A 26,082-nucleotide genomic window follows, 5' to 3' on the forward strand; every position below is an offset into this window, starting at 1 on the left:
CAGACAACTGCTTACACTATATCTCAAATTATATTATCTAATTGACACCTCGAACTAAACCTTTTGAAAACCAAACTCCTATATTTTCTTCATTCTCCAGTCTTCTTTATCTCAGGAAATGGCAAGCCCATCATTTCCTGATGCTGAGGACATATATCTTGGAATTGGAATTATCCCGGCTCTTTTATTTTTTTTTTTTTTTGGCAACATTAATTTTTCGATCAAATCTTACTGGCTCCACCTTCAACATATAAGGGCTGTCTGGAAAGTATCCAGCCGTGTAACTGTTCTCATTATATTAACAATGGCTGGATACTTTCTGGACATCCCTTGTATGTCTAGAATCTCAGCACATATCACTTTCTCTAGCACCCCTCTCACATCAATAAAAGTAAAATCTTTAAAATGGCCTCAAAGTTCTACATGATCATCTTCCCCACCAGGTCACCGCTCAGATTTTCTCTCCTTTTACTCTTCCTTTCTTGATCCATTCTGGCAATGCTAATTTCCCTGCTGCCCCCCAACCAGGTGTGCTCATATATCTAGGGCATTTGCACTCACTGCTGTCTCTGCCTCAAAACCTCCCTCCTCTAAATGTTTATATAGTTTACTCTCCAATCTTCTTCAGCTCTCTGTTCTTCTGTCACCTTTTCAAAGCAACTTTCTCTCTGCTCCGTATTGTCACACCCCATCCCAGCAACACCTAGTCTTTTTCATTGCTCTTACCACCATCTAGCATAACTAACATTTTATTTATTTATTTATTGTATCATATAAGCTCCATGAAGTTAGGGTATTTTTGGTTTTATCATTGTTTTGAACACGGTAACTAGAACTGTAACTAGGTTCATACATGAGTGAAAAAGAAGATACCAAATATATATATATATATATATATATATAATCAGGCAGTTCTGTTGGTGATCAGTCAGAGTCCAACAGAATAGCATAGCCAATCCTGAGGGTCAACATATAAGTGGCAAAGGTGACCCCAAATCACTCTCACATTAAATTGGTTTACTCTTTGTCACCATGAAGAAACTTCCTCTCTGCCACCTGGGCAGATGTTTCCTCATCTTCCTTTGCCCCCGCAAATTCTTTGGTGACTCATATAGTTCTCACATGTCATGCCAGCCCTCCTAAAGACCAGGAGATGCTGGCAGCTGGACAGAGACTATAACTGGGTTGTGTCTGTGGCACCAGGGCCCCCCATTCTTGGCTTGGCCTCACGGCTTCACAGTCATTCCCTTCGTGGAGGACAGACTACAGAAAGGAAATTGTTTCATCTCCCAATCAAAGGATACATCTTTAAAAGCAGAGAACTGTTTTAGCAAATTCAAACCTGCTGAGAATTCTGTCCTGACTGGAAATAGATAACAAAAACACACCTTTGCTTAGAATGAGCTGCCTTTCTTTCATGTTGAATCATTAAATCAAGTCATGAAAACTTTAATGTCTAATAAAGAGTTCCCGGTGGATTAAAATTATCTACTTATCATAAATTACAGTTAACTCAGCATTTACTTATCGGTAACCCTTTTTTAGTGTGTCACATTTGCTTATAAGTTGAAGATAACTCAATGTGATTGAAAACTTTTTTTTCATATAGGAGCATTTCTTCAAAGGAACCACTGCATAAAAATCCACAGAGCATATATATAAACAGGCAGCTCTGTTGGTCATGATTGGTTCACGTCCAAGGATTAAGTCTCATATCATCTACTAGCTTTGCACAATTGGAAAATAGTTTTGTGACCCAGATAACTCCAATAAAACCAGTAGGCCTTTTCTTGGATTCTAACTGTGGTTGGTAAGGTTGCCTGAATAAAGGCAAACACTATGAGACAAACGGTAAATCTAGTCTGTGTAGCTGTAAACTTTGGTGAGAAAGTGCTGCTCTTTATTACCAAAGAGCCTGGAGACCTGTGGGGTGTGTGTGTGTGTGCTGGCACTTAGGACATGAAGTAGAAAGATGTGGGTAGGGGGTGGGAATGTGCACAAAACTGGGGTGATGGTGAGGGGTGTCAGAGCTGCCTGAAAACCCCCATCCAAAAGGAAGGTGTGACGGGAAGGTGTGATGGGCCAAGGTGACAGTGAGCAACTGTAAAGCTTTAAAATGTTTGCGCTGGCAATCTCTGATAACAGAAATCCGTATGTGAATAAGGGAACAGAATTATGTTTGCATGTTTGATGCTTTGGCCCTAAACTGGTAACCCTTCATTTCCTACCCATGGTCTCAACATTCCCACCACCTCCCTCCTTTATTTGAACAGCTGTGCAACCCTTACATATGACAAGGAAGGCAGGACACTGTAGGTATAAAGAGCTGTAGTTAATCTTCGTTGTTTAGTGCTTGTAAAAATGGCAGCCTTTCTTGGGGATGGGAATTTCCTGCTCCTGAGACTTGGGAGGACAATTGTCAATCATGTTTGTTTACTGTGGAGGGGTCTGGTTTACTGAGGAAGTGCTTTGGCACTGGCAGGAGGTTGATGGGAATATAATCATTCCAGTGCAGCTATTTATCTTTAGCAACCTGTGTCCTGACACCTGCTGGGTATGACAGATTTGTACCTTGTCACCGCATGTACAATGTGCATGAGAGAAACAGTAACAGGGTTAATGCCATTATTTCACAAAGAGAATTTTGTTTTCACTTGTTCTCTTCCATGTTACTCTAACACCCTCTGTGCCATCGCTCCCAACCTTCCTTCCTCTTCCCCCACCACCGCCGTGCTCCCACCCAGATCTCCTGAGAGTCGTTACTACTCAGCCCATCAGCCAAAGTTAGTGGGTTGCCATGGTAACCAGGCAGCTGGTGTCTAGACACTCTGAGAGATGCCTTGCAATTGAGCTGCAAATCTAGCTTCTATCACACACACCCCCTTTCCTCCTCCTCTTTCCTCCCATTTCCTTTTTATTTACAGCTGGCATTAATGCCAACACTGGATGGAGTTTCCTTTTGACAGGCCATTAAAGGAAGGAGGGGAAGAGAGAGGGTGAAAGCCCCAACTTACTTACTGTCTTGTCATATCAGTGCAGTGAGAAGACAACTGAGGTGACAGGCTCCGATCCAGCTTGCTCTTTCTTCCTCACAAAGGATTTTTATTTAATTAAAATATTTCAAATTAGAAAACAGTGCCACTAGTCCATTGGGAGTCATAAGCCTCTTTAACAGGCAGTGAAAGCATTTTCACGATAGGATTTGAGCTGGTGGCATTGGGTTGAGGTAGGATTTTTTCACTGTCTATGGGCAATCAGTGTAATTTTTCTTTCTATGAAGCTCAATGGAATTACATGGCTGTGGTACTAGGTGGAAAACTATGGAGTGAGATATAGGCAAATACAAGGAAGGGCCTCCATGACACCTCAGATCTGGAAAAGTCAAGTTTAAATCTCCCTTATTTCTCCCAAGGAAGAGAAAAGCAGCCTTTGATAGCCAGGAGCAGGCTTAGAGCTCACAAGTCAGTCTTTGTGTTCTCCTAACATAAACAGTTTTACAGAACACCAACGTCAGAGAAGGGCACATTGTGTCATGGATCATGACACAACAAGACCACCATAATCATGTCTCAGTACAGACTAAATATGAACATTGTCCAAACCACAAAATGACCAAATATTTCCTTAGCCTGGCTAATATGAAAATAGTGCTTACTTCATTCCTCCTTCTTTCTAGATAATATTTACTGAGATACCCAGTCATAAAATTACCCCTGTTTTGTGACAGCATTCCAGTCCAGAGCAAAGTTCTGTTTTCTTAAACCTACCTCCAGATCACCTAACACAAGCCCAACTAAGTCCCTTCTAGTCCCATCTTACTGAGATACCGCATGATTCTTCTTGGCATACAGTCTTGCCAGCTGCAACGCTCCAATAAACCCACCTTTGTTCAAATACATGTGTGTTCCTGGTAGTCTTGGCTAGAAAGTGTTGCTGTGCCATAAAATTTCTTTCTATATTATTATATTTACTCAAGCTAACTTCAGTGAAAAAATTTTTTTTCTCATTTTCTCCCATATCTGAGTATTTTCTATATTATCCTTACTTGCAGATTTATTGCCATACCTCCCTGAATTCACTGATTCTCTAAGATCTCAAAAAACCATAACTGAGAAAGTAGAATAAACTCAATCTGGTTTTTTTTTTCTATCTCTAGTATTTTCCAATTTTTGTTTTTAATAATTAGACAAGATGGCTCAGGGCACTGGATGAGTTTTAAATTCTCCTGACTATTCTTTGGGAAATTTATGACTTGAGTGAGCAGTGATGACAAGGACATGTGGATCAGACAGACAGCAGACATCAAATGTGTCCAAGCAAAATTACAATAAGACTACGACACGATTTTGTAATTTAGTATGCACAAGGAAAATGATATCCCTGTTTCACACTCAGTGGTGTCAGGGAATTTGTTATGGCAGGAGCCATCTCTTCTCCCCTTCACATTATCATCTGTCAACTTTGAAAAACTATTTTAGCTACCACCATCCACAGCAGAGAAGAAATTTTGAAGAGGGACTTCTTGGGAACAGAATGACATGTGAAGAGATGACTCCACTAGTTCAGATGTTACTGTCTTCGCCACCACCGCCTGAAATGCCAGCTTGGTGGGTGAACTGTCATAGATTCCTTTGAGACCCACTGATGAGGTCTTTCGCCATTTTTCTTTCAGGTTGAGCTTTACACCTGTCTTTGCAATTAGTATCATTCCCATTTCCTAGGATACGGTAATTGAAAGAGCCCTACACACAATTGGCTCAGCATTGAGTCAACTTGTGCCCACCAATAATTGGTTTCTTCCTTGGGAACAGTTCTACTTAGTCCCAGCTACTCAGGAGGCTGAGGCAGAAGGATCTCTTAAGAACAGGAGTTTGAGGTTGCTGTGAGCGAGGCTGACGCCACCGCACTCTAGCCCAGGCAACAGAGTGAGATTGTGTCTCAAAAAAAAAAAAAAAAAAAAAAATCCCTGTTCTTGGGAACAGTTCCACTAACTAGACTTCTGCTTGGTTTGTGTTACCTATCTTGTTCAACTCTTTTAGCCTTTGATTTCTTTGAGACTAAGACCCAGCCTTATTCTCATCCCTCCTTTTAGAGATGGGAACTTTGTTCTGGGGTCTGTGGTAGGAGGAGGCCTTCTTGCTGTTTTACTATCCTCCAATGTTTGCTGACTTCCCCTGCTGCTGACCTCCTGTTTGACCACTGTTCTTACTCATATACTTCAGATATTACTCCCACCCACCTGCACTGCCTTCCACTGCCTATTGCTGGCTACCTGCCAAACTGCAGTAGTAGGGCCAGTATCCATTCCCTTTAAGTCTGATATATTTTTTATCGATTGTATCAGTACAGTTCTTAGTTTTTCTGTTCTTTCTATTTCACAGCCTCAGAGAGCTGTGTCTCTGAGAAAAAAAGAATCAACAGATATAGGAGCATTTGGAGAAAGAGGATATTAAACTTGGATCAATGAGAGAATGATAAGGCCAATCTGCTTACATTTGTACTGATAGTGGCCAGGTGATGTCCAGTATATAAAGATACAGGATTGGAGGCAGAAGTGGAGTCAAGGATGTAGAGGAATATTTGGATGTAGAATTTGGAATTTGATAGATATGAGACAGAATTATTAAAGTTTTTTGATAAAGTAATATGCTTACACTCATTTTTAAAGATTAATAATATCACAGTGATAATATAAATTTGGTGATTACCTGGATGGAGGTCAGGGGTTGAAGTCATTTGACAGAATGAGTTTTCTGATGGGGAGACTTCAAAAACAATGTAGAATTGAATCTTGGATTGTGGTCCTGCTAGGGAATAGGGAGAAGAAAATGTAGACCTATAGAACTGCAGACTAAAAGCTTGGAAACAGCAGAAATAAATCCAGAACATAGTCTTCACTGAAGTTAAGAGAGAAGACTATTTTAAGAAGGTGTTAAAACCAAAACACACTAACAATTAAAGAGATGATTTTACTCAGTCTATTGTAATAGGGACCCCAGGTCCCAAGATCATAGAATCTTGACAGGGCAGCTTTCCATGAGACTTTTATAGGAAGGAGGAAAGAAGTTACAGGTGAGGTAATTTATGGCTGGGGTTGTTTACAATCAGCCAAGTCCAGTCAACTGAATAGGATTTGTTTACCTTGTGAGTCTAGCTCATTTCAAGGGATGAAGAACTCTAATCTTTGCTAAATATCCAAAAAACAAAGAATGGGGAATTGGTTTTGTCAGCAGATTCAGGAAAAATAGGAATGGTCTATGTTTAGCATTGTTACAGGGAAGCAATGGGATCACCCCTGAGTCTTACGGGCGTCCTGAGAGAGAGCAGACAGCAAATCACATGGAGAAGCATATGCTTTGTGGTTAGCCATTTCCTGGAGTTCAAAAAGATGGGAAAATTTCAGAAAGCAAAATGTTAAGGGAATTTCCTAACTGTTACTGTTTTCTGGAGCATAGAGCTCAGATAAAGGTCAACACTCAAAAGAAAAAGTAGTCAAAGAAAGATCAAGAACAATGGTAAATGAGAAAGGCCGTAGGGTTTGGAATACATACATACAGTGAGTTCAGAGAGACCACTGTGTGTAAGGTGAAGAGTCAGCTCAGAGGATTAACAGAGGTGAGGTGAGAAAAAGATGGCATAATTACAGTTTGTTCTTTCGTGATGCTTGTTGATTGAAGAGGAAAAGGATTTAGGTAACAGAAACCAAGCAGAGGTCTCGTTAGTGGAACTGTTCCCAAGGAAGAAACCAATTATTGGTGGGCACAAGTTGACTTGATGCTGAGCCAGTTGTGTGTAGGGCTCTTTCAATTACTGTATCCTAGGAAATGGGAATGATACTGATTGCAAAGCCAGGTGTAGAGCTCAACCTGAAAGGTTTGTAAACTTTATAAATAAAGGGGATACCTTTGCCTTTTTGAAGGGCTATCTTGTGCAGAAGGGAATATATTGAAGATACATTTGTTCTGTGTTATTCCTGAAGACGGAACTCCATAAAAAGAAAGCATAGAAGTAGTAGGTTTAGCTAAATATCAGGAAACATTTTTTTTTTATTTCAGCATATTACAGGGGTACAAATGTTTAGTTAGGTTGCATATATTGCCCTTACCCCACCCTAGTCAGAGGAATAATTTGCAGTTAGAGCTGGGATGGCCTGTTGAAGCAGAGGCTGTCCATCTACCTGGGGTGCAGTAAGTGATTTCTGCATTAGCTGGGGTTTGGTAAAGGGTCTCCAGGGCCTCCTTCTACTCTAAGGTTTCTGTTATGCATTATGGTTACTTCCAAATAAATGGGATTTTGAAAGAAGGAAGATAATAGGAGGTAGTTTCTACATATAAGGTGTGTCTTGGAAAATGGCTTTACTGGAGGGAAAAAACACTGGGTTAAGAAGAGGGATGGATGATTTTTAAATAGGAGTATTATATGATGGGCAGAGTGTGGATTACCCTGTAGTTCTATCCCAGAAATGATACAGACTCACCATGAATCTTTGTTCTTTAACTGCTTATTGTCCCAATGTTCTTAAATAGCCAAATCTATAAAATTCTTTGTCATTAAATATAAGAACTTAGAGCTCTTTGACTAAAAAATGAAAAATCAGTACCAACACTAATATTACTTTTTGAGTATAGTTCTGCTTGTGTTCCAGTGAGTGCTATTGATTCTTAAAGCAATTTCTTACTCAAAGGCAGCACCATAATTTGGCAGGCCCCAGGAAGCCAAAGCGCACAATGAGTGCAAAATGAATGGTCCCAGCAAGACGTGTGGATTGCATTTATTTACCTACGTGCAAGCACATAATACAAACACCTTTTCTTGTTACAATAATATTTTAAAAATTAACCTCAAAAGTGAGTTAAACCTCCACAGTTGGCTTTAGCACTGGGAAGTAAAGGGGCTGGTGGAGGAGGGGAATGATACACATTTTTATTTTCTCTTCCTTAAGACATAGAAATGATCTCTTATGGATTCTCAGATATGACAGCATTTGTGGTAATTTTAGCTATTCTTGGACATTTGTTATCCCGTGACTCTTTAGCCACTTAATTTATGAAGATTACCATAGTCAATGATAACTATTTAGCCTCAGTTGTTAATTTTAGAGGCCCTCAATTTTTCCTCTCTGCATAGAATATCCATTTCACCTCCCACAGTCTGAATATAACATGTTGAAATTTGACGAGAACAACAATCCTCAGCCCTGGTTCTACAAGCCTCCAGAGTATCTGAAATTGTTTGGGGTGGCCCTTAAAGCAAAATTATATTGAATTATCTTGTATTTCACAAAAGAAAATAGGAATGGAGGGAAGGAGGGAAGAAGAGAGGGAAGAGTCAAGTTATATAGTATATTTAGGACTACTGGGGAGAGATGTAAGTTAAAATCAAACAGTAGAATCCACTCACTCCCAAAGGCTGTTTGTGAAAGGCAATATGGTCTTACAGAAGGATTGCTTAATTCTAACTAGAACTGTGACTTTGGACAAGTCATGGAAATTCTCCATCTTCAGTTTTTTTCATAGGGAATGAAGGTGTGAGATCAGATCATCTCTAAGGTCTCTTCAGCTTCCACTACTTCATAATTTTATGAACAATTACAAGCTGAGTCTGTGACAATATATGCATATTTTGGATTTTGTCCTGAATTATGTGGTTTAGCCATTTGTATTGATAAAATTGTCAAGACAACTGCTAAGTCTCTAGTTTTCTTTGTGCCATGTAGATATCGCCATAAGGAAAAATTAAACAACAAAGATAAATAATTGTCTGGCTAATCTCAAGTACTACCCAAACACATCATGGCAAGTCATGGCAAGGCACAAGCTAAGTATGACTCAGAAATGCAGTGCTTTTATTTTAAAAATTTAAATGTCACCCAAAACAACAGATATTCATAACTAGGAAATATTTTTAGGCAGCTGTAGTGTGACTCTTACAGAGTTAGAATTATGCCTAGCTTTGGTTTCTGTATTTTAACCCTGGAGTCAGATAATTCAATCCATTTAATCGAGTATCATTTAATTGGGATTTGGCAAGCTGAGATTTGCTTTTGCTTTTAAAGATAAATATTGCAATTATGAACATTGTAATAGGCATATTAAATTAAAGCATTACAAATGGTTTGTTGAATTTCTAAATGGAAATCAGAACTTCCAGAACTTCTGGAAAGTTCATTAACTTTCTCAGAATCTGACAGACAAAAACTACTGTATTAATACCTTGGTAACTAATCACTAGATAAAGTCTAGGGTGATTCATTGTTGAAAAAAATGGGTATAACATAAATATCTAAGAAAACAAAACTTCTGAAAGGGCTAAGCAATCTATGTGAATAATAATAATGTGAATAAATTTCAATAAATGTGAAAAACTATGAGAAAGAAAAGCCAAGAAAGCAGATTCAATAAAAAATTACTAAGAAACACCAGTAGTCTGTTTAATTTTTCCTCATCTCTTAAGTATGAACCTAAACAATTAACATCAAATATATGAGGTATGATTTGTTGAAAATCATTAACTTTCTCCAAAATATAGCAGAAGGAATTACAGATAGCCTTTTATGGAAGGGGAATGGGTTGCTAACTTCAATCATGTTTGAAGAAGATTCCAAAAGAAGTGTGACATTTCTTTGCCTAGAAATCTTTTAAGAGGACAGCCACTTCCCACTCCATCCTAACTCATTATTCTTCCAAGTGTGCTGGGATTCCGGGCTTGAGAAGGCCCAGAAATGAAAGAGTGTTGTGCATAAAGAGAAAGAATAACTCCAACAGAGCAGTCTTCTCTAGGGATTTCTTCCTCAACATACCCCCACCCTCCCACCGTCCAAATGACTTGTAAGACTTCCTGGAAATGAAAAGATCTTTCTTACCATAAAACTGGAAAAAAATCTCACTGTATTTGATTGTTTTCCTTAAACTTAAGGGACCAATTATTAACAAGAAGCCTTAGGTCTCTTTCAAGTATAGGATTCTGTCATTATGATTGAATAAGGGAATTTTTCTTAAAATTGGTTATGATGTTTTAAGCCTGGAGAAATGCCATCATCTCTGTAACTTGCCTACTGGATGCAAGATTTACTACACCACTGGGGGTAGGTAGTGATTTGACTTTTTACTCATTCGGTGTGGTAAACATACTGTTTCTACAAACAGAGCTAAGCCCAAAGATAGGGTTAGTTCATTTTAAAATCACCTGGCTGCAGTTCTTTGGATGTGAAATAGAGAAGATTGTTCTGCCCTTGAAGAGAATAATAGCAGAGAAGTCTTTGCCCTTTAAAACATTACTGTTAAGCAGCCTTGATTCTTGTATCACAGAATCCTGACTTTTCTTCTTTGCTGCCCTTCAGGTTCGGCCAGTGGTTGCCTTTGCCTTTGTAATCATTTTTGGACTTTGGTCCCTGACTTCAAAGCCTTTTCCAAAGAATTTGTTTTTTTCACTCTGCAAAAAAACTTTATAAGTTACAGACTTTTCTTCCCCTTTCTCAGTATATTTGAAGAAAGTTTCTCTTTGGCTGTGGACTGAGATTGGATAAGCATAAATTAGTGAGGAAAAGGGAAAAGATAATTCTCATTTATTAGGCAAGCATGTGAACAAGAAGTTTTGTTTTGTTTTTGATTTTTACTCTCATTTAATGTTCATCACAAATTTATGATGTAGGTATTAGTATTCCTACTTAATAAGAAATGGAAAAGCAGAAAAAATCCATATTGAATACCTATAGTCAGTGGTCCCCAACCTTTTCGGCACCAGGGACCGTTTTCACAGAAGACAATTTTTCCATGGACCAGGGAGCAGGGAGATGATTTCGGGATAATTCAGGCACATTACATTTACTGTGCACTTTATTTCTATTATTATTACCTTATGATATATAATGAAATAATTATACAATTCACCATAGGTTGGGGACCCTTGCCTATAGTGAAATCTCTTAGCACAATGCTTGGCACATAGTAAACATTAAACAAATGTTAGTTCCCTTTCAATCACTAATTACAAAAGCCAACATTTATGAATAGTTCCTTAAACATGTCATTCATTATTAAAGACTTTAAATAAACACATTTAATTATCATAACAACCCCATGAGGTGGGTACCAATATTATTACCAATTACAGATAAAGAAAATTAGGCAATAAGAGGTTAAGTAACTTACCCAAAGTCAAGATAAGTGTCAGAGATAGAATTTAAATGCAAACATTCCAGCTTTAGAATCAGCGTTCTTAACCATTACTCTATGTCATCTACAAATAGTTATGCTTACAGTAGATATGTATTTTTTTACTTTTTTATATCAGAATGTTTGTTATAACATTAGAAGCTAGATATAAAATTAAAATTGACAATAAAATAGAGGATGATGGGATAATGTTTTTCATGGCTATTAGAATAATATTGAGGTTTCCTTTTAATAATCCAATATTTTGAAATTTAGGCAAATCTTTGCTATTTCTTTTGGTTATGGCAACATTATGGGTCCACACTTTTTCTGCCTGAAGTAATTGAGGTTTTTATCTTCGTGTCACAAACCATTCTTGAGATTTTCCAGTTTTTCCAATACTTTCTTTCCTCTTATAAATATTAAATGCCCATATTATGATAAACATGATACTAGGAGTTGCATTGATTCATTTAAAAATTTACATGTATTTGTTAGGTGTGTTTCTAAGCACTTGGGATTCATTAGTAACTATAATAAAAAAATATGTTTTTGTGGAGTTTAAGTTCTAAGAAATGTCTACTTTTCTTAGAAAGGATACCACAAACTAGCATATAATGCAAGGGATATAATTTCCATATAAAGAGAAAGAAGTGATTAATTCTACCTGGGGTAGGTTTGGAGGTTGGAAATATCATTTGAGATGGGTCATGAGGGTTCGTAGGCAGTAACTCCAAATGATTAAACCTTGAAGATTTACTACTTATATATACTATAGTAATTGACTGGTCTGCCTCCCAATTCCAATTTTTAAATTTTGGTCAAAGAGTTATCTTTGGTCCAGATTTCTAGACTCAGAACCTGAGAAGGGAATTCTTGTGCAATTAATTTGTTGGTGGAAAGCTATAAGGGGGTGAGGAAAGTGGACAGGAACATCCCAAAGATGAGAGTTTCGGAGAAGTGTAGTCATCCTGATCCCACAGAGAGCTCTGAAGCACAAATTACACCACAGAGATTGTTTTGTATAAAAGCAAGGACTCAAGTCATGGTGGGCAGAGGGGACACTTCAGGTTGATGTGGCTTCCAAGATGAATTGGCAGCCACCCCGTGGGCAGGTGAGGACTGTTGGAAGCTGACAGCAGCTGAGGGATGGGGGTATGGGCCTGGTAAAGAAGATCTGGGAGGGTCACCAATAGCATCTGCTACAAGGAAGGTAGGGCATCTAGAAGGGATAGGTAGGAATGTGGAAATGTAGAAAATGTTTGAATGGCAAGTGAGGGTCAGGCAATAAGAGAATTTAATTTTTGCTATTTCTTTTTGCTTTGGTAGTTCATTTATAAAATCTGATATAGGTATTATTTATTTTTTACTTCATTCATGGAAAAATCTTGAATGTGAATAATATAAATTTAGCAAAATAGAAAAGGCAGCACCGGAATTCAGAACCCCTGAATTACAGTTAGTTCTTGAAGGCAAATATGCAACTGCCTTTTATTTTGATTAAAGGGAAGCTCTTCTATTTTGAAGTCAGAGTCCACAAATGTATCTTCCTAGTACAATTTGAATGTTTTACTCCAGACACCCGGCCTCGTTTTATTTTTCCAGCAAGAATTTTAAAGATTATTTTAATGCCTTTAGGCAAAGCCTGCGCTCTCCAGTTCCCCATAGACCCCGCCACCAATTTTACCCATGGCCACATTTTCACATTAATGGTATCTGCCTGTCCTCTTAGACAAGTGAATTTGTAAAGGCTGGGGAGATACAGCTAAGATTTTCTGCTAGCTAAGAATCTCCTCATCTGTAATCCTATGAAGTGAAAAAAGGAGACGCAAAGTTGAAATTGCTGACGTGTTTGTTGCAAATTTGTTTTCTGAGTATTAAATACATGTAAGTATATACAATTGACATTGACCTCCTAGAATTAAATGTTGGTAAATTGATCATGTTCTAAAACAACATAAATTTGCCTACTTTACCCTAAGGCCTGTGTCAAAGAATATAAGGCTAATGAATCAAATACTAAGGCACTTTTTTCATGTTCACGGTGATGTACAGACATTAATTAGATTTTTAAAATGCTACTATAAAAATGTGTTATTAGATAGTCAGGTATATCTAAACTGTCATTTATAGCAAACTAAAATCCCAAACAGAATTCTCAATTTTTACTGCCCTTCGCAAGTATATGTAAGCATATATATTTCAGCAACAGATTTATTGATTGATTTTAAAGAGAGGTTTCCAAACTTTCTCAGTTCATAGCTCAGCAATTTTTCCATGACACTCCTAGGCCAAAGTAAATACTTAACCATATGCTTATTAGGTATTTAGGTTGAAAAAACTTAATAATAGTGGATTGCACAGTATGCAACAGACATTGTTTCCCTCAATTTAAAAAATATTACTTGATACCTCTGTAAGTTCATTGTGGTACCCAAGGATATGTCAGTGTATGGCTTGGGAACCATGATTTAAAATACTGATTCACTATAATGTGTCAAAATGCTGATTCACTATAATGTGTCAAGCAATGTAGATAACTTATGATTACTGTATAAAATACCAAGTTATCACAAACATTTGCTTTCTAGGAAGTCACATTCTAAGTTCACCCTGAAAAATTATTCACCTACTCTTTCTTTTTCCTTGTAGATATCATAGGCTATACCCTGACATAAGTTCTACTGTGAATATTGAGAAGTTTGAACTGAGTGAAAAGTCTATTCCATTCTAATTTTGTTTGGAAATAATTTAGATGTTTTTACTCAAATATTTAAAGCACATTTCTTGATTTTCAACCTGCTTAAAACTGACTTGTGGAGTATTTAAAGAAAGAAAATATCAACAAAATCTTTTTTTGACTTATTGATCAGTATAAAAAAAATACTCCTACAGTTGACTTTCAGTCAGATAGTTCTGCTCATTTAAGTCTTTGTTCTGCAATTTGGTTTAGTCCAAATTCATAAAAAGGCATCCTCAAACTATGGCCCGCGGCCCACATGTGGGTGTTTTTGCCCATTTGTGTTTTTACTTCAAAATAAGATATGTGCAGTGTGCATAGGAATTTGTTCATAGTTTTTTTAAAACCATAGTCTGGCCCTCCAACGGTCTGGGAGACAGTGAACTGGCCCCCTGTTTAAAAAGTTTGAGGACCCCTATTCTAGAGTATATAAACTCTTTTTGCTGAGGCCAATCAGCCTCTTCAACTTCTTGTTTTTGTCCCTGGTTACAGTTCATAGGAAAAAATTTTTATTATAAATGGTCCTTAACAATAAAAACTAGGTATAAAAGATAATTAATAAAATTCTCTCAAAAATGAACCCTCCCAAAATGAATTCAAACTTTTATGACTTCTGTCCACTCAAATTATTTAAGAACACAGCCTACATTTTTTTCCATATTTTCCATTTTTATGTTTGGTAAGACAGTTAAACCAGACTATTAGCTTCATTGTCCCAGCCAATCCAGTTTGTCAAGGCATAAAGATAAAGCACATTTTGGGGTTTTTAATGTCATTTGTGCCTGTCCCCTAGAGAGATAACATAATAAGATAGAGGACTCCTGGGCTATGGAGTCAAGAGTCCTGGGTTTTAGTGCTGCTTTTTTCAATATTGTGACCATAGACAACTTACCTAACTTCTTACACCCTCAATTTTCTAATCAAGAAATTTGGGGTTAGTTAAAATATCTCTTACATAATTTCAAGCTCTAGGATTCTATGATTCTACTATATCTCAAAGTTCTTAAATACAACTATAAAATCCTTCACAATGATTTTTTGTGTGTGCACAAGTGCGTATCTAGAATTCCCCTGGGAGAACAGTCCTTATTTTAATAAGAAATTTTGAAGTTATTTGAAGGCAAAGTACTATGATCACTTGCGATCAATTCATGTCAAGCTTATAAGAATTTGAGAATGTTGAGAGAACATAACTCCTGGAATGTAGGTTCTTAGATGTCCATGGTGAAGTTTGGCCACACAGGGATTTTGAACTTAAAAAAAAAGTATATGTATATATTTATTATTATATATATTTATTATATATATATTATTTTACAGAAAAGAAGAAAACAAAAATTTCTAGGTTACACTGTTTCTGATTATCACTATTAGCAGCACTCACTATTACCTTACCTAATTCTATTCCTCACATGGCATTTCTGCATGTCATAGGAGCCACCACTGTTTATCTTTATGCTAATTCTGCATTTTTCCTTTCCTCCCATGTACTAACAGAAGGAAGGCCTCAATAGACCTGCATGCTCTGCATGTAACTAAGCTGGGAGAAGAGACAGAGAGTGAATCTACTTGACTGTTAGGCTAGAGTGAGAATACCTCCAAATTTTTTTTTGGACTTAACTTTTAGAATTTGACTTATTCATTGTAATAATGGTAAAAAGTAAAGTTGATATCATTTAATTTTTTATATTTAACTCATTTTAGTACAAAAGTTATTGAAGGCAACCATGAAAGCCTTTGTAATTATAATTATTGAAGTTACTGCATGTTTCTAATGGAGGAAGAAAATAGAACACTAATTTTTGATGATTTGGTAAACACTGTGTATAAATAATGTTACAGATGTTTGATGTTTTCAAGGTTAGTCACCTGTACTTTCCTTGGCTTTAGTTTTCCTTATATATATATAAGGAAAGAGAGGTTTCCAAACTTTCCAAACTATATATATAAGGTTTCCAAACTATATATATAAGGAAAACTAAAGCCAAAGAAACTATATATATATATATATATATATATATATATATATATATATATATATATATATTTCTGGGTCTCTTCTCCTTTCAGATAAAAATACTAACTTTTGTTCTGTAGACTAGAAATCTCATATTCTGTTCCAGTGTCTTTAAGAGCATTCTGGGGCAGAAAGTCTCTTAATCATTTGTCTGGGAGAAAAGATTTTTTTTTTTTTCCTTTGAGAATTTGCTTTTATCCTCCCCTCCTAGGATGAGAATGTTAAACTTGATGGCTGCAATTTGGTTGAGTGGATTTCCCAAATCCATAGGATGGATTAAAATCTAACAAATCCCAAATCCCACAAATTGGATTAAAATCTCAACATATTACATTCTTCACTTTAAAATTTTTAAAGTGCTTTCAAATACTTTCCTTCATACTCCAAACAATCTACAATAAGGTGGGGCAGGCATTATTATCCATATTATTTATAGATTAGGAAACTGAGGCAAATGAAGGAAATGTAACTTCTCTGAGGTCATACGACTAGTTGGTGGCAGAGTTAAGGCTAGAATATAAATCAGCTTGGTCCTAGGCCTAAACGTTTGAGGGAAGAAGTAGAAATGTATATGGTATGTTTCAAATATCACTGGGAGCCCACCAGGCTGCCCTCTGAGTTTTCTTCTTGGTTAAATTCTTGTTTGCTACTGTTTGAAATCCTTAAGTAAATAGTAGCAATAGGATCATTCTTTCTTTCAAAGGCTCAGAAAGTATAGTTATTTCTACCATGTTATTTTTACCATTCTCTGGACATAAAAATGATATATACAGGTCAGTGTTTTGAAAGGAATTTAAAATGTGAAGCGTGGTTATGAAAAGAGTACAATGTGGATCCCAGTGACCACCAAAAGCCATGATCCAGGCTCCAGATTGACATCTGGTACACAGCTAAAGAGAAAGACCACGTAAGTAACAAAAGGGCCATATGTGAGTTAGTTGCCAAATGGTTTTTTATGACTTTCCTTTGAGCCTTTGAGGAGATGATGCTTAATATTCAAGAAAGATGAAAATAAAAAGGGAAAGGAAGCAAACACCCAGCCCAGTGGTGATTGGTAGAGTAATTGTGGGCATGGCCCCAGGATGATAGCAGCTTCTATTTAATCAATGTTGACAAGGCTGGGGAGAGCTGGGCAGGTCCCAAGAGGTAATGTTTTACTCGGAAATCCACTCAACCTAATTTCAGTAATGTAGGGCTGCGGAGGGGCCTGGACCAGAGCCAAAAAGCAGGGCCATTAGAGCTCAGCGTAGGCGATGGCAGCTGGGAACACGGCCATCCCTCCAGCAGCATTGCAACCAGGCTGCCTGGCTGATCGCGCAAGCAGCCGCTGCTGCATATGCTCCTGGTATTTGCTCACCAACAGAATGCACAGACGTGCTATTCTCACCCTTTCGAGGAAATGAATGTAATTCATAAAGGCAAGAGCTGCTTCCAGAATCAGAGAGCCAGTATGGCAGACATTGTTCAAGGACCTTGTGAAATTGTCCACCCAAATCCCCTTAGTCTTTTAAGACTACCATTGCACTGTTTCAAATGTGTGACTTAGATCTTTATTGATATCTGACTGTGGTTTTGATCTTTCTCAGGAATGATAGTTGTGAGTCAAGAATGTGGAAATTGCTAGGTTGTTCCATTTTTCAAAACTTATGAGATTCAACAAAGTTATTCAACTTTGCAAACCCTAAAGAAGTGACTCAGGAGAAACTATGCCTGTTTGGGGCTAAGCTCTTCTCGTCTAGCTGCTTCTTTCCTGTACTAACCTTTCTCTAGCAAACAGCACATCATTGCAGTAATTTGCTAGTATATAAATTCCAAGAAGGTAAGATTTTTGCTTTGTGTTTTCATGGTTATATAACCACTGCAATATTTGCAGTTCATAGAACAGTACGTAGCATGTAGTAAAGCTCTGTTCCTTTCACTGGATGAATAAATGAATGAAAGAATACATTTCCCCCCTCCCTTTGAAGGATCCTCCAACTATGACACATAAAGAACATATGACTTTACTATTTCTGATGGTAATTTTCTCTTTTTAAGTTAACACAGAAATGATAACATTCATGGAGGCTGCCAGTGACCATGGTAAATTCTAGGCAGTCTTTGGGCTTGGGAGAGCAACATTTTTATCAAGGCTGAAATGCAATGGCATGGGCAGGTTACAGCTTTCTGTCAGATTCTAACATTACCTGTCCAAATTGACTGAATATAATTTTTTGAGACTAAATGGTATACTCACTTTAAATTGTAGCACATCAAAAAAGTAGATTAGACAAGTTTTTGAGTATATCCCCCGTCCCCTAGCTTAAGCCTCTCATATGAATAAGGCTATTTACTCCTGAAAATATGACCGCATTCAATTTGAAAATTTAATTTTTTAAAATATTCATATCTTTACAAAAAAATATCAACTGCTTTTTTCCTTTTAGCCTAAATCACTAAAATACATCAGTTTTGGTTTGTTCATTTTTTTATTTGTTTTGGACACATTTCAATCTCACGATAAAACCAGATTTGGGGGATTGATTTTGCCCTGGTGAAGACTGACTCGGAGGAAGCCATCACTGGGTAGATAATAGTAATGCTACTTAGTAAGGATAATCATTTTTCACTATGTATATATATAACCTGTGCTTCTTAGTCTGGCTGCTATGAAAAAATACCATAAACTAGATGCTTATAAACAGCAGAAATTTATTTCTCACAGTTCTGGCGGCTGGAGTATAAGATCAAGGTGCTAGCAGATCCACTCTCTTGTGAGGGCCTGATTTCTCATGGTGCCTTCTCGCTGTGTCCTCATGTGGTGGAAGGGACTTGAGAGCTCTCTGTGGCCCCTTTTACAAAGACAGTCACCCCAATCATAAGCACTCTGCCCTCATGATCTAACCACCTCCTTATACTATCACCTTGGGGGATAGGACTTTGGAAGAACAGAAACATTCAGTTCCTAACACTGTGACTCATTTAATTTTGCTTTTTCTATAATTTCTTAACTAAAATGATAGTATCAATATCAGGTTTCAATGTTTAATATAAGTAAAAGCACTATTCAGAGCCAAACTGAAAAACAACAAGCGTTTCCTGCTCTTCATCTTGCTAGATTTCAGCCACCACACCAGCAACTCCAGGTTTCTTTTGCCAGCCCCAGGCCCAGTTACTTCCACTCACTACTTCTATGCCACTTGGCACTGGAAATATTACTTAAATCTTTTAGCTTCTACAGCCTCTTCTTTAGTAACAACTGCCTCAGAGGGAGGTTGATCCTCTAGATGAGGAATGTGGTTATTTACCCTAATTGGACCATGGTAATTGGAATGACCAGCTGGCCTCAGCCATTCATCTGTCTTTGACATGCACCATGATGATCAAAGTTTTTGCACAAAATTATAAGGATTACATATTAACTCGTCTCTAACATTTACAAATTGTGTAATTAGTGCTGGAAAGTGCCAAGACCAGATTTCATATTATGGAAGACTAATCAGGGTTCTTTCATTCAATTTGATCTGCTTTTAACAAGATAGTCTTTAGACTTTGCAGGCTCCAGGCCTATATACCTATAGACTGCCTGCATTAGTTCCCATTCAAAGCCCACTCATCCTTCTTCGGTAAAAGTAAAAGGCAGGGAAAGCAATCTACAGTAGAAGCTGTCCTGCTGACTCTGTCTGAGGTTAGAACTTGCTGCTATTTACGAATAACTTGGTCTTAGGTAAAGTATTTACTCTCCCTGTGTCTCAGCTCCCCCAGCTGTAAAATGGGATGATTAGGGTAGCTTGAGTATTAAATGAAATAACACAAGTACACTTAGAATTGTTCTGAGCAGATAGTAAGAGCTTAAAAATGTTAGCTATAGTTAAATACTTTATACAGAGAGTGAGGAAAGCCATAATCCATAGTTATTTCTGAGCAGTTCTTTTCAGGCTGCTGAATAGGACAGGTTAGAAAATGTAGAGCTGTAACTGTATGCTCAATGTGATTTATTAACTGCAATGACTTTTCTAGGGCTGGCAGTGGGAGAAAGAACAAGTTAGCAAAATTGAGAAGTTCTTTCCAGTATTCAGACTCAAATGGACCCATTTATATAAAACTTGGATTCTGTTTATAAGTTCCCCTTTGTAGGAGGTTAAACTCTTTCCCAAATTTATATGCTGTCTCACACTGAAGTAGAGCTAGCTAGAGCAGGTCCACATCTGACTACAGTTTTTTCATTTGCATGTAGTTTTCTTTTTTTAAATATTATTATGAGTTCTTAGCTTGCCTACTTTTGTGGTTGTAAAAGATTATGACTTTACATTGTTTCCTCCCTCCATATTTTGTTTTTCTCCTCGTAATTTCTTGGTGGCCTATAAAATTCATCGAATATACTGACGTGGTCCATTTTATTTCTGCTAACAAGTCATCCTTTCATCTACAGCAAAGATGACCCCTTCGCCCAATATTTATTAATATCAAAATTACTCTCATCTCAGACAAATTAAAATGTATGTGTCCAGCTGAATTGAACTACAGTTACATGATTGATGTTTCCTTTTGTAGTCATCTAATTGAACTTCATCAATTTTAATTTTATGGTTTTGGTTTATATTTTGCTGTCAACAATTCTTTAATCTCAGAAGTTTTGCAGGACACCAAAAGCTTGTGGACTCTAGCTACTGAGTTTCTGGTGCTGAATTGACAAAATGGATTTGCCATTGACCTCTGCTGCTCGAGTTTGGCCACCTGATATAATAGGAAAACTTGGACCAGTAGAATGCCTAGGTGTTAGTCCTGGTTTGGTCATGAACAAACCATATGATTTAAGAAAAATCTCTTTATGTACCTGGGTTTCAGTGTCCTCATCTGTAAAATGAAGATGTCCATTCCTTCGTTTCACTCAACAAACACTTATTGAGGCCTTCCCTGTGTTAGGGCCTGTGCTGGTCACTGGGCATTCAAAGTAGAGCAGAAGTAAATATTGGTGTTACCCTTGAAGAGCATATGGTTTAGGGACTGAGTGATCCAAAGGTCCCTCTCATTGCTAACATTCTCATTATGAAGTTTATTTATTGTCTGTTAAAGGTATATTGTGAAAGGTTTTAAAAAGAGCAAGACTATATGCTGTTTTTCCTCACTACTTCTCCTTGATACCTATAAGGATGCCTGGCATTGCTCAATGTTCAATACCAACTTATTGAGCAAATAAATGAATAATTATATTTGAAATACTTCAAAGCATTTGAGAAAAAGAAAATGTAGATGTTGAGCCTCTTTTATTAGGGAACAGACAACAATAATTTTTGTCATAATAAACTGATTTGGCTGAATTTCATCTCTTGTCCTAGACCCAGGCAAAGGATGGCAAGAGAAAGTAAGGGAATTAGAAGGATTTACCTTGATTCCATTCCAACAAAGGGCAGAAAGTACAGCTGCATCTCAAAACCCTCTCAAATTTTTGTTCTTTTTTTTTTCTCCCCTTTTGAATTGTCTTCTCTTTTCCCACAAATATATAATTCTCGCCTTACTCAGCCTACTTCCCCTTTCCTCTTGAGCTACCTAATCTCCTTCAAATCATGCATAATAGCTCCCAAATTTTTATTTTAGCAGGAGATATTTGAAATCTCTTGCTTCTACAACTGATTTTTATATATATTTCTTGCTGTTAAAATCAATATTGTGCTTCTTTTGCAGTTTGAAGAGAGCACTAAAAATGTTGTTTCTTGGTGCTGATAATGATAGTAAACCACCTTGGGCATACCTGTAGTGTCGTAAGGTTTGAGCAGGGTTAGGGACCTAAGCAGATTCTCTAAAAGAATTCTTGATTTCTTTTGAAGAAACTTACTGAAATAAATCTGGAACATTTCTTCCAGAGAAAACTAAACTATTCATTAGCATACCAAAGTTCTAAAATGCCTGAGAAATACTACTGATACACTGAGTATTATGATGATCAGAATTGAGTTAGGTTCATCCAAAAGCATGGATTGGTACACTGGTTCTTTAAGAGTTAGTCACTTTGGAAAGCTACAGCCTTAAGAAATCTTTATGAGTAATAGTAGGTAGTATCACTACAATAACTACATTTTAGACATAACTTACAGTGAGTTATGAACCCTATAAAATAAATCAGACTTAAAAACTTTGGTCAGTGTAAGGCAAAATCACTCATAGTAACTGTTGATTGTTTATTTTATTTACCAGCCCAGCCTGTTGTGATTCTAAAAACCATACCGATTTTCAAGAAAATAAGCATTTTCTGCTCCTTAAAAGGTTTAAAAGAATGTTATTAGATAGATATTCCAAAGAAGGAATTCCAAAGATGTGTTTACCACTGGTCTTATTTAGATAAAAATGTTCAACCTCATCCAGATATAAATATATAGCTGACTGATTTGAAAGAGACATGTATTTTTATGAATGGTCTCCTAAATGGCCCCCATTTCTCTAATCCCAGCATCACCCAATACCAAATCAATTTTATTTAGTATTGCTAGTTTAATCTCCTTAAAACATAGCTGTGTTATATTCCTTGCTGAAATGTTTTCAAAGCCTAGCTATTACCTTCAAATTAAATACAAATTCATTAGCCTAGCAAGGTTCCATTAACTTCAGTTTACCTTTTCAAGAAACATCAGCAGCTAGTAAATGTTAAGAGGAAGAAAAGCAAAAACAATAGCTTCAATTTAAAAGGCAGGCATTTTCAACACCAGAGAGTGCAAAAAAAATTAAATTAAATTAATATAGCAGGCCTGGGATTACTTTCCTTAGAAAGGCTTGTTCGTAAAGTTGACCATTGGCTAGCATCTGGGAACTTGGATTTTGAGAACATTCTCTCCATTCCCTAACTGATAAGAGAGGTTCCCTGTGCCTAAAATCTTTGTACAAACAATGTGATTTATGCTGACCACCTGTTTTCCTTCTGGGAGTGTGGAGTTGGTACATGCTAGGCAGAGGGTGCCACATGACCAGCCCCCAATACAAACTCTGGGCTTGTAGACTCAGGTGAGCTTCCCCAGTAAATGACACTTCACATGCGTTATTATAATTCATTGCTGGAAGAATTGAGCAGATCCTGTGTGACTCCACGGGGACAAGACTTCTGGAAGCTTTGTCTGTTTTCCTCTAAACTATACCTCATGCAACTTTTTCAATTGCTTATTTTGCTTTTTGTCCTTTCACTTTCATAAATTATAGGTGTGAATCAGGCTATATGCTGAGCCCTGTGAGTTCTACTAGCAAATCATTGAATCAAGGGGTGGTCTTGGGGACCCCTGACAGAGAGTTTATTGTTTGGCAACACAGGTGACCTCAGGACAAATGAGTTCTCTTTCTATAAGCTGGCATATTAATGAACTATCTTGTAGCATAAAATCAACTGACTGAGCTCTATAGGGAAACCAAGGGGAAAAATCATCCTTCAAAAAGACACAAGATCCTCCTTGTTAAGCAAACCAACTGTTGCCTTAATGGATAAGTACATTCAGTTGTAATATGCTTGTCTGCAAGAAACCAAAAACTACTATTATACTTTAAAGAGGTTAGTGACTTGTCTTTCACTATAAGAAGGCTGAGGGAAAGATGTCTGGGAGTGGTACAGTCATTCAATAAATTTTTCTTTGTGTTCCACCATCCTGAGTGTATAGTTTTTATCTTCAGGGTCACAAGACAGCAGCTACACTACAGGTATTGTTTGACATCCCAGTCATCAGGAATAGGAGAATGCAAAGGGCAAACCCCAACTCTGCCCTCTCCAAGGAAGTCTCTATCTGATTAATTAGCACTGTGTCATATGGCCACCCATAGCTCCAATAGGAGCTGGAAATTCAACTATTTCACTTTCCAGTCTGTATAGTACTAAAAATGAGAGATAATAGAATTGGGATGGATGCTCAATGATCCACATAAATTATGGGTCACAATTCTGACAGTGATGGAACAAAAATTCAATATTGTTGTTGATTCCCTATAGGAAGATCTTGTATGTGGATACCATGTTTATAAGACTGAGGTTAAAGACCACAGTAATCTCTCTTTGGTGGACTCCTTGTCTCTAACATAGCTTTGGTCCTGAGCTCTTCCTCATGTGCCGCTGAACAGCTTCCTGAAGTTAAACTCTTCTGAACTTGGAAATTATATTAACTGGGATAGCAATAATCTTTTGTGTAATGACATAGAATTGCACCATCATGAGAACACATGATATAACATACTAACTCTCTCTCCCATCTCCTCTATCTTGTTTTCTTCCTCAGAAGCTGTAGATGAAACCAAACCTAAGGAAAGTGCCCGGCAGGATGAGGGTCAAGAAGAAGAACGCGAGGCTGACCAAGAACATGCCTGAACTTTAAGAAATGGCTTTCCACGTCCCTCCCCTCCCCTCTCCTGAACCCTGTCTCTCCCCACCCTCTTCTCAGCTCCACTCTGAAGTTTCCCTTCCTGTCCTGCTCACGTCTGTGAGTCTGTCCTCTCCCACCCACTAGCCCTCTTTCTCTCTGTGTGGCAAACATTTAAAAAAAAAAAAAAAGAGCAGGAAAGATCCCAAGTCAAACAGTGTGGCTTAAACATTTTTTGTTTCTTGGTGTTGTTATGGCGAGTTTTTGGTAATGATGATCCAATCATTTTGGGAAATTCTTGCACTGTATCCAAGTTTTTTGATCTGGTGCGTGTGGCCCTGTGGGAGTCCACTTTCCTCTCTATCTCTCTCTGTTCCAAGTGTGTGTGCAATGTTCCGTTCATCTGAGGAGTCCAAAATATCGAGTGAATTCAAAATCATTTTTGTTTTCCTCCTTTTCAATGTGATGGAATGAACAAAAAGGAAAAAAATTCAAAAACCCAGTTTGTTTTAAAAATAAATAAATAAAGCAAATGTGCCAATTAGCGTAACTTGCGGCTCTAAGGCTCCTTTTTCAATCTGAATATTAATAAATCATGAGAGTAATCAAAGACCAGCGGCTCTGTGTTTCTGTTCCACCTTCTCTTTAATTGGTTGGACACACTGGGGTCCTGCATTTCATCTTTCTCCCAGCCTCTCCAGACATCGACAATCCTGATAAACAAAACACAGAAGCCTGAGGTTTTAGTCAAGACCAATCACTCTGGTCCCTGACGGGATAGCTGGGCACTGTCCTAGCTTGCTAGGCCTGCTATAACATGGTATCGCAGATTGAGGGACTTAAACAACAGAAATTTATTATTTTACAGTAATGGAAGCTAAAATTCTGGAATTAAGTTGTTGGCAGAGCTGGTTCTTCCTGAGGGCCATGAGGGAAAGATCTGTCCCAGGCCTCTTTCCTTGGCTTGCAGATGGCTGTCTACTCCCTGTGCCTCTTCACATCTTCCCTCTATCAGGATACTAGTCATATTGGATTAGATCCCACTCTGATGGCCTCACTTTAACTGGATTACCTCTGTCGAGACCCCCTGTCTAAATAAGGTCACATTCTGAGATACTGGGGTTAGGGCTTCAACATATGAATTTGGGGGCAGGACAAAATTCAGCCTATTATAGGCACTAAGACTTACCTTTACTAAAATATCCTAAGTGTATTTTCATTACTCAGGAAGGATTTAGTTTATCCAATGAAAGGCTATTCCAGGTTTTTCTAAGTTAAATGTTATAGAGAGGAGCCAGGCATAATGGTGTGCACCTGTATTACCAGCTACTTGAGAGATTAAGGTGGGAGGATAGCTTAAGCCCAGGGGTTTGAGTCCATCCAGCCTGGGCAACATAGATGTCTATGGGGGACATAATCTACCCAGGAGACTGATTCCTCTCAATTTAGTCAAAGATCCATGGAAACCTTACTGGTGACCTAGGGACTCAGAGGAAGGCAGAGAAAGACGAGAGCGAGAGCTAGAAGCCCCCAGGCTTTCATTCCATTAATTTAGTTTGACCCAAGTATTGAGCCAGTCCATTCTATCTTTTTCAGTTTATAAAATTCTGTTGGCTTTACAATCCTTGCAGAAGGCAGCTATCAAAGTCTTGATTAGTTATAATCATTGTACCTGCTGATGTGGGGGCGATTGTATATAAAGAAAAGGTGTACATTTAGCACATCCATTTTTAGTCCTTTTCCTTCCAGTTCCAATTTTAAAAATACCTTCTGTTAGAAGGTAAATAGTTCTCAAGAGAAACAAAGCCATGTCCCTAAATCCTGAAGTGTCTATGCTCTTTATTCCTCCCTAAATTGATCCTGGTG

The 26,082-nt window shown here is 37.5% G+C and overlaps 1 protein-coding gene across 1 annotated transcript in view; it reads left to right on the forward strand.

Moving 5' to 3' along the window:
• GAP43 (growth associated protein 43) overlaps nt 1-24,826 on the forward strand; it is a 98,330-nt gene extending 73,504 nt beyond the window's left edge. Inside the window, exon 3 of the mRNA XM_012785583.2 lies at nt 24,136-24,826. Within this exon, the coding sequence (XP_012641037.2) occupies nt 24,136-24,224 (89 nt within the window). The 3' untranslated portion in view covers nt 24,225-24,826. The remainder of the gene's footprint in view (nt 1-24,135) is intronic.
• Nucleotides 24,827-26,082: the final 1,256 nt, after the last annotated feature.

Source organism: Microcebus murinus, chromosome 1 (assembly GCF_040939455.1).
Source record: "Microcebus murinus isolate Inina chromosome 1, M.murinus_Inina_mat1.0, whole genome shotgun sequence".
Classification (NCBI taxonomy): domain Eukaryota; kingdom Metazoa; phylum Chordata; class Mammalia; order Primates; family Cheirogaleidae; genus Microcebus; species Microcebus murinus.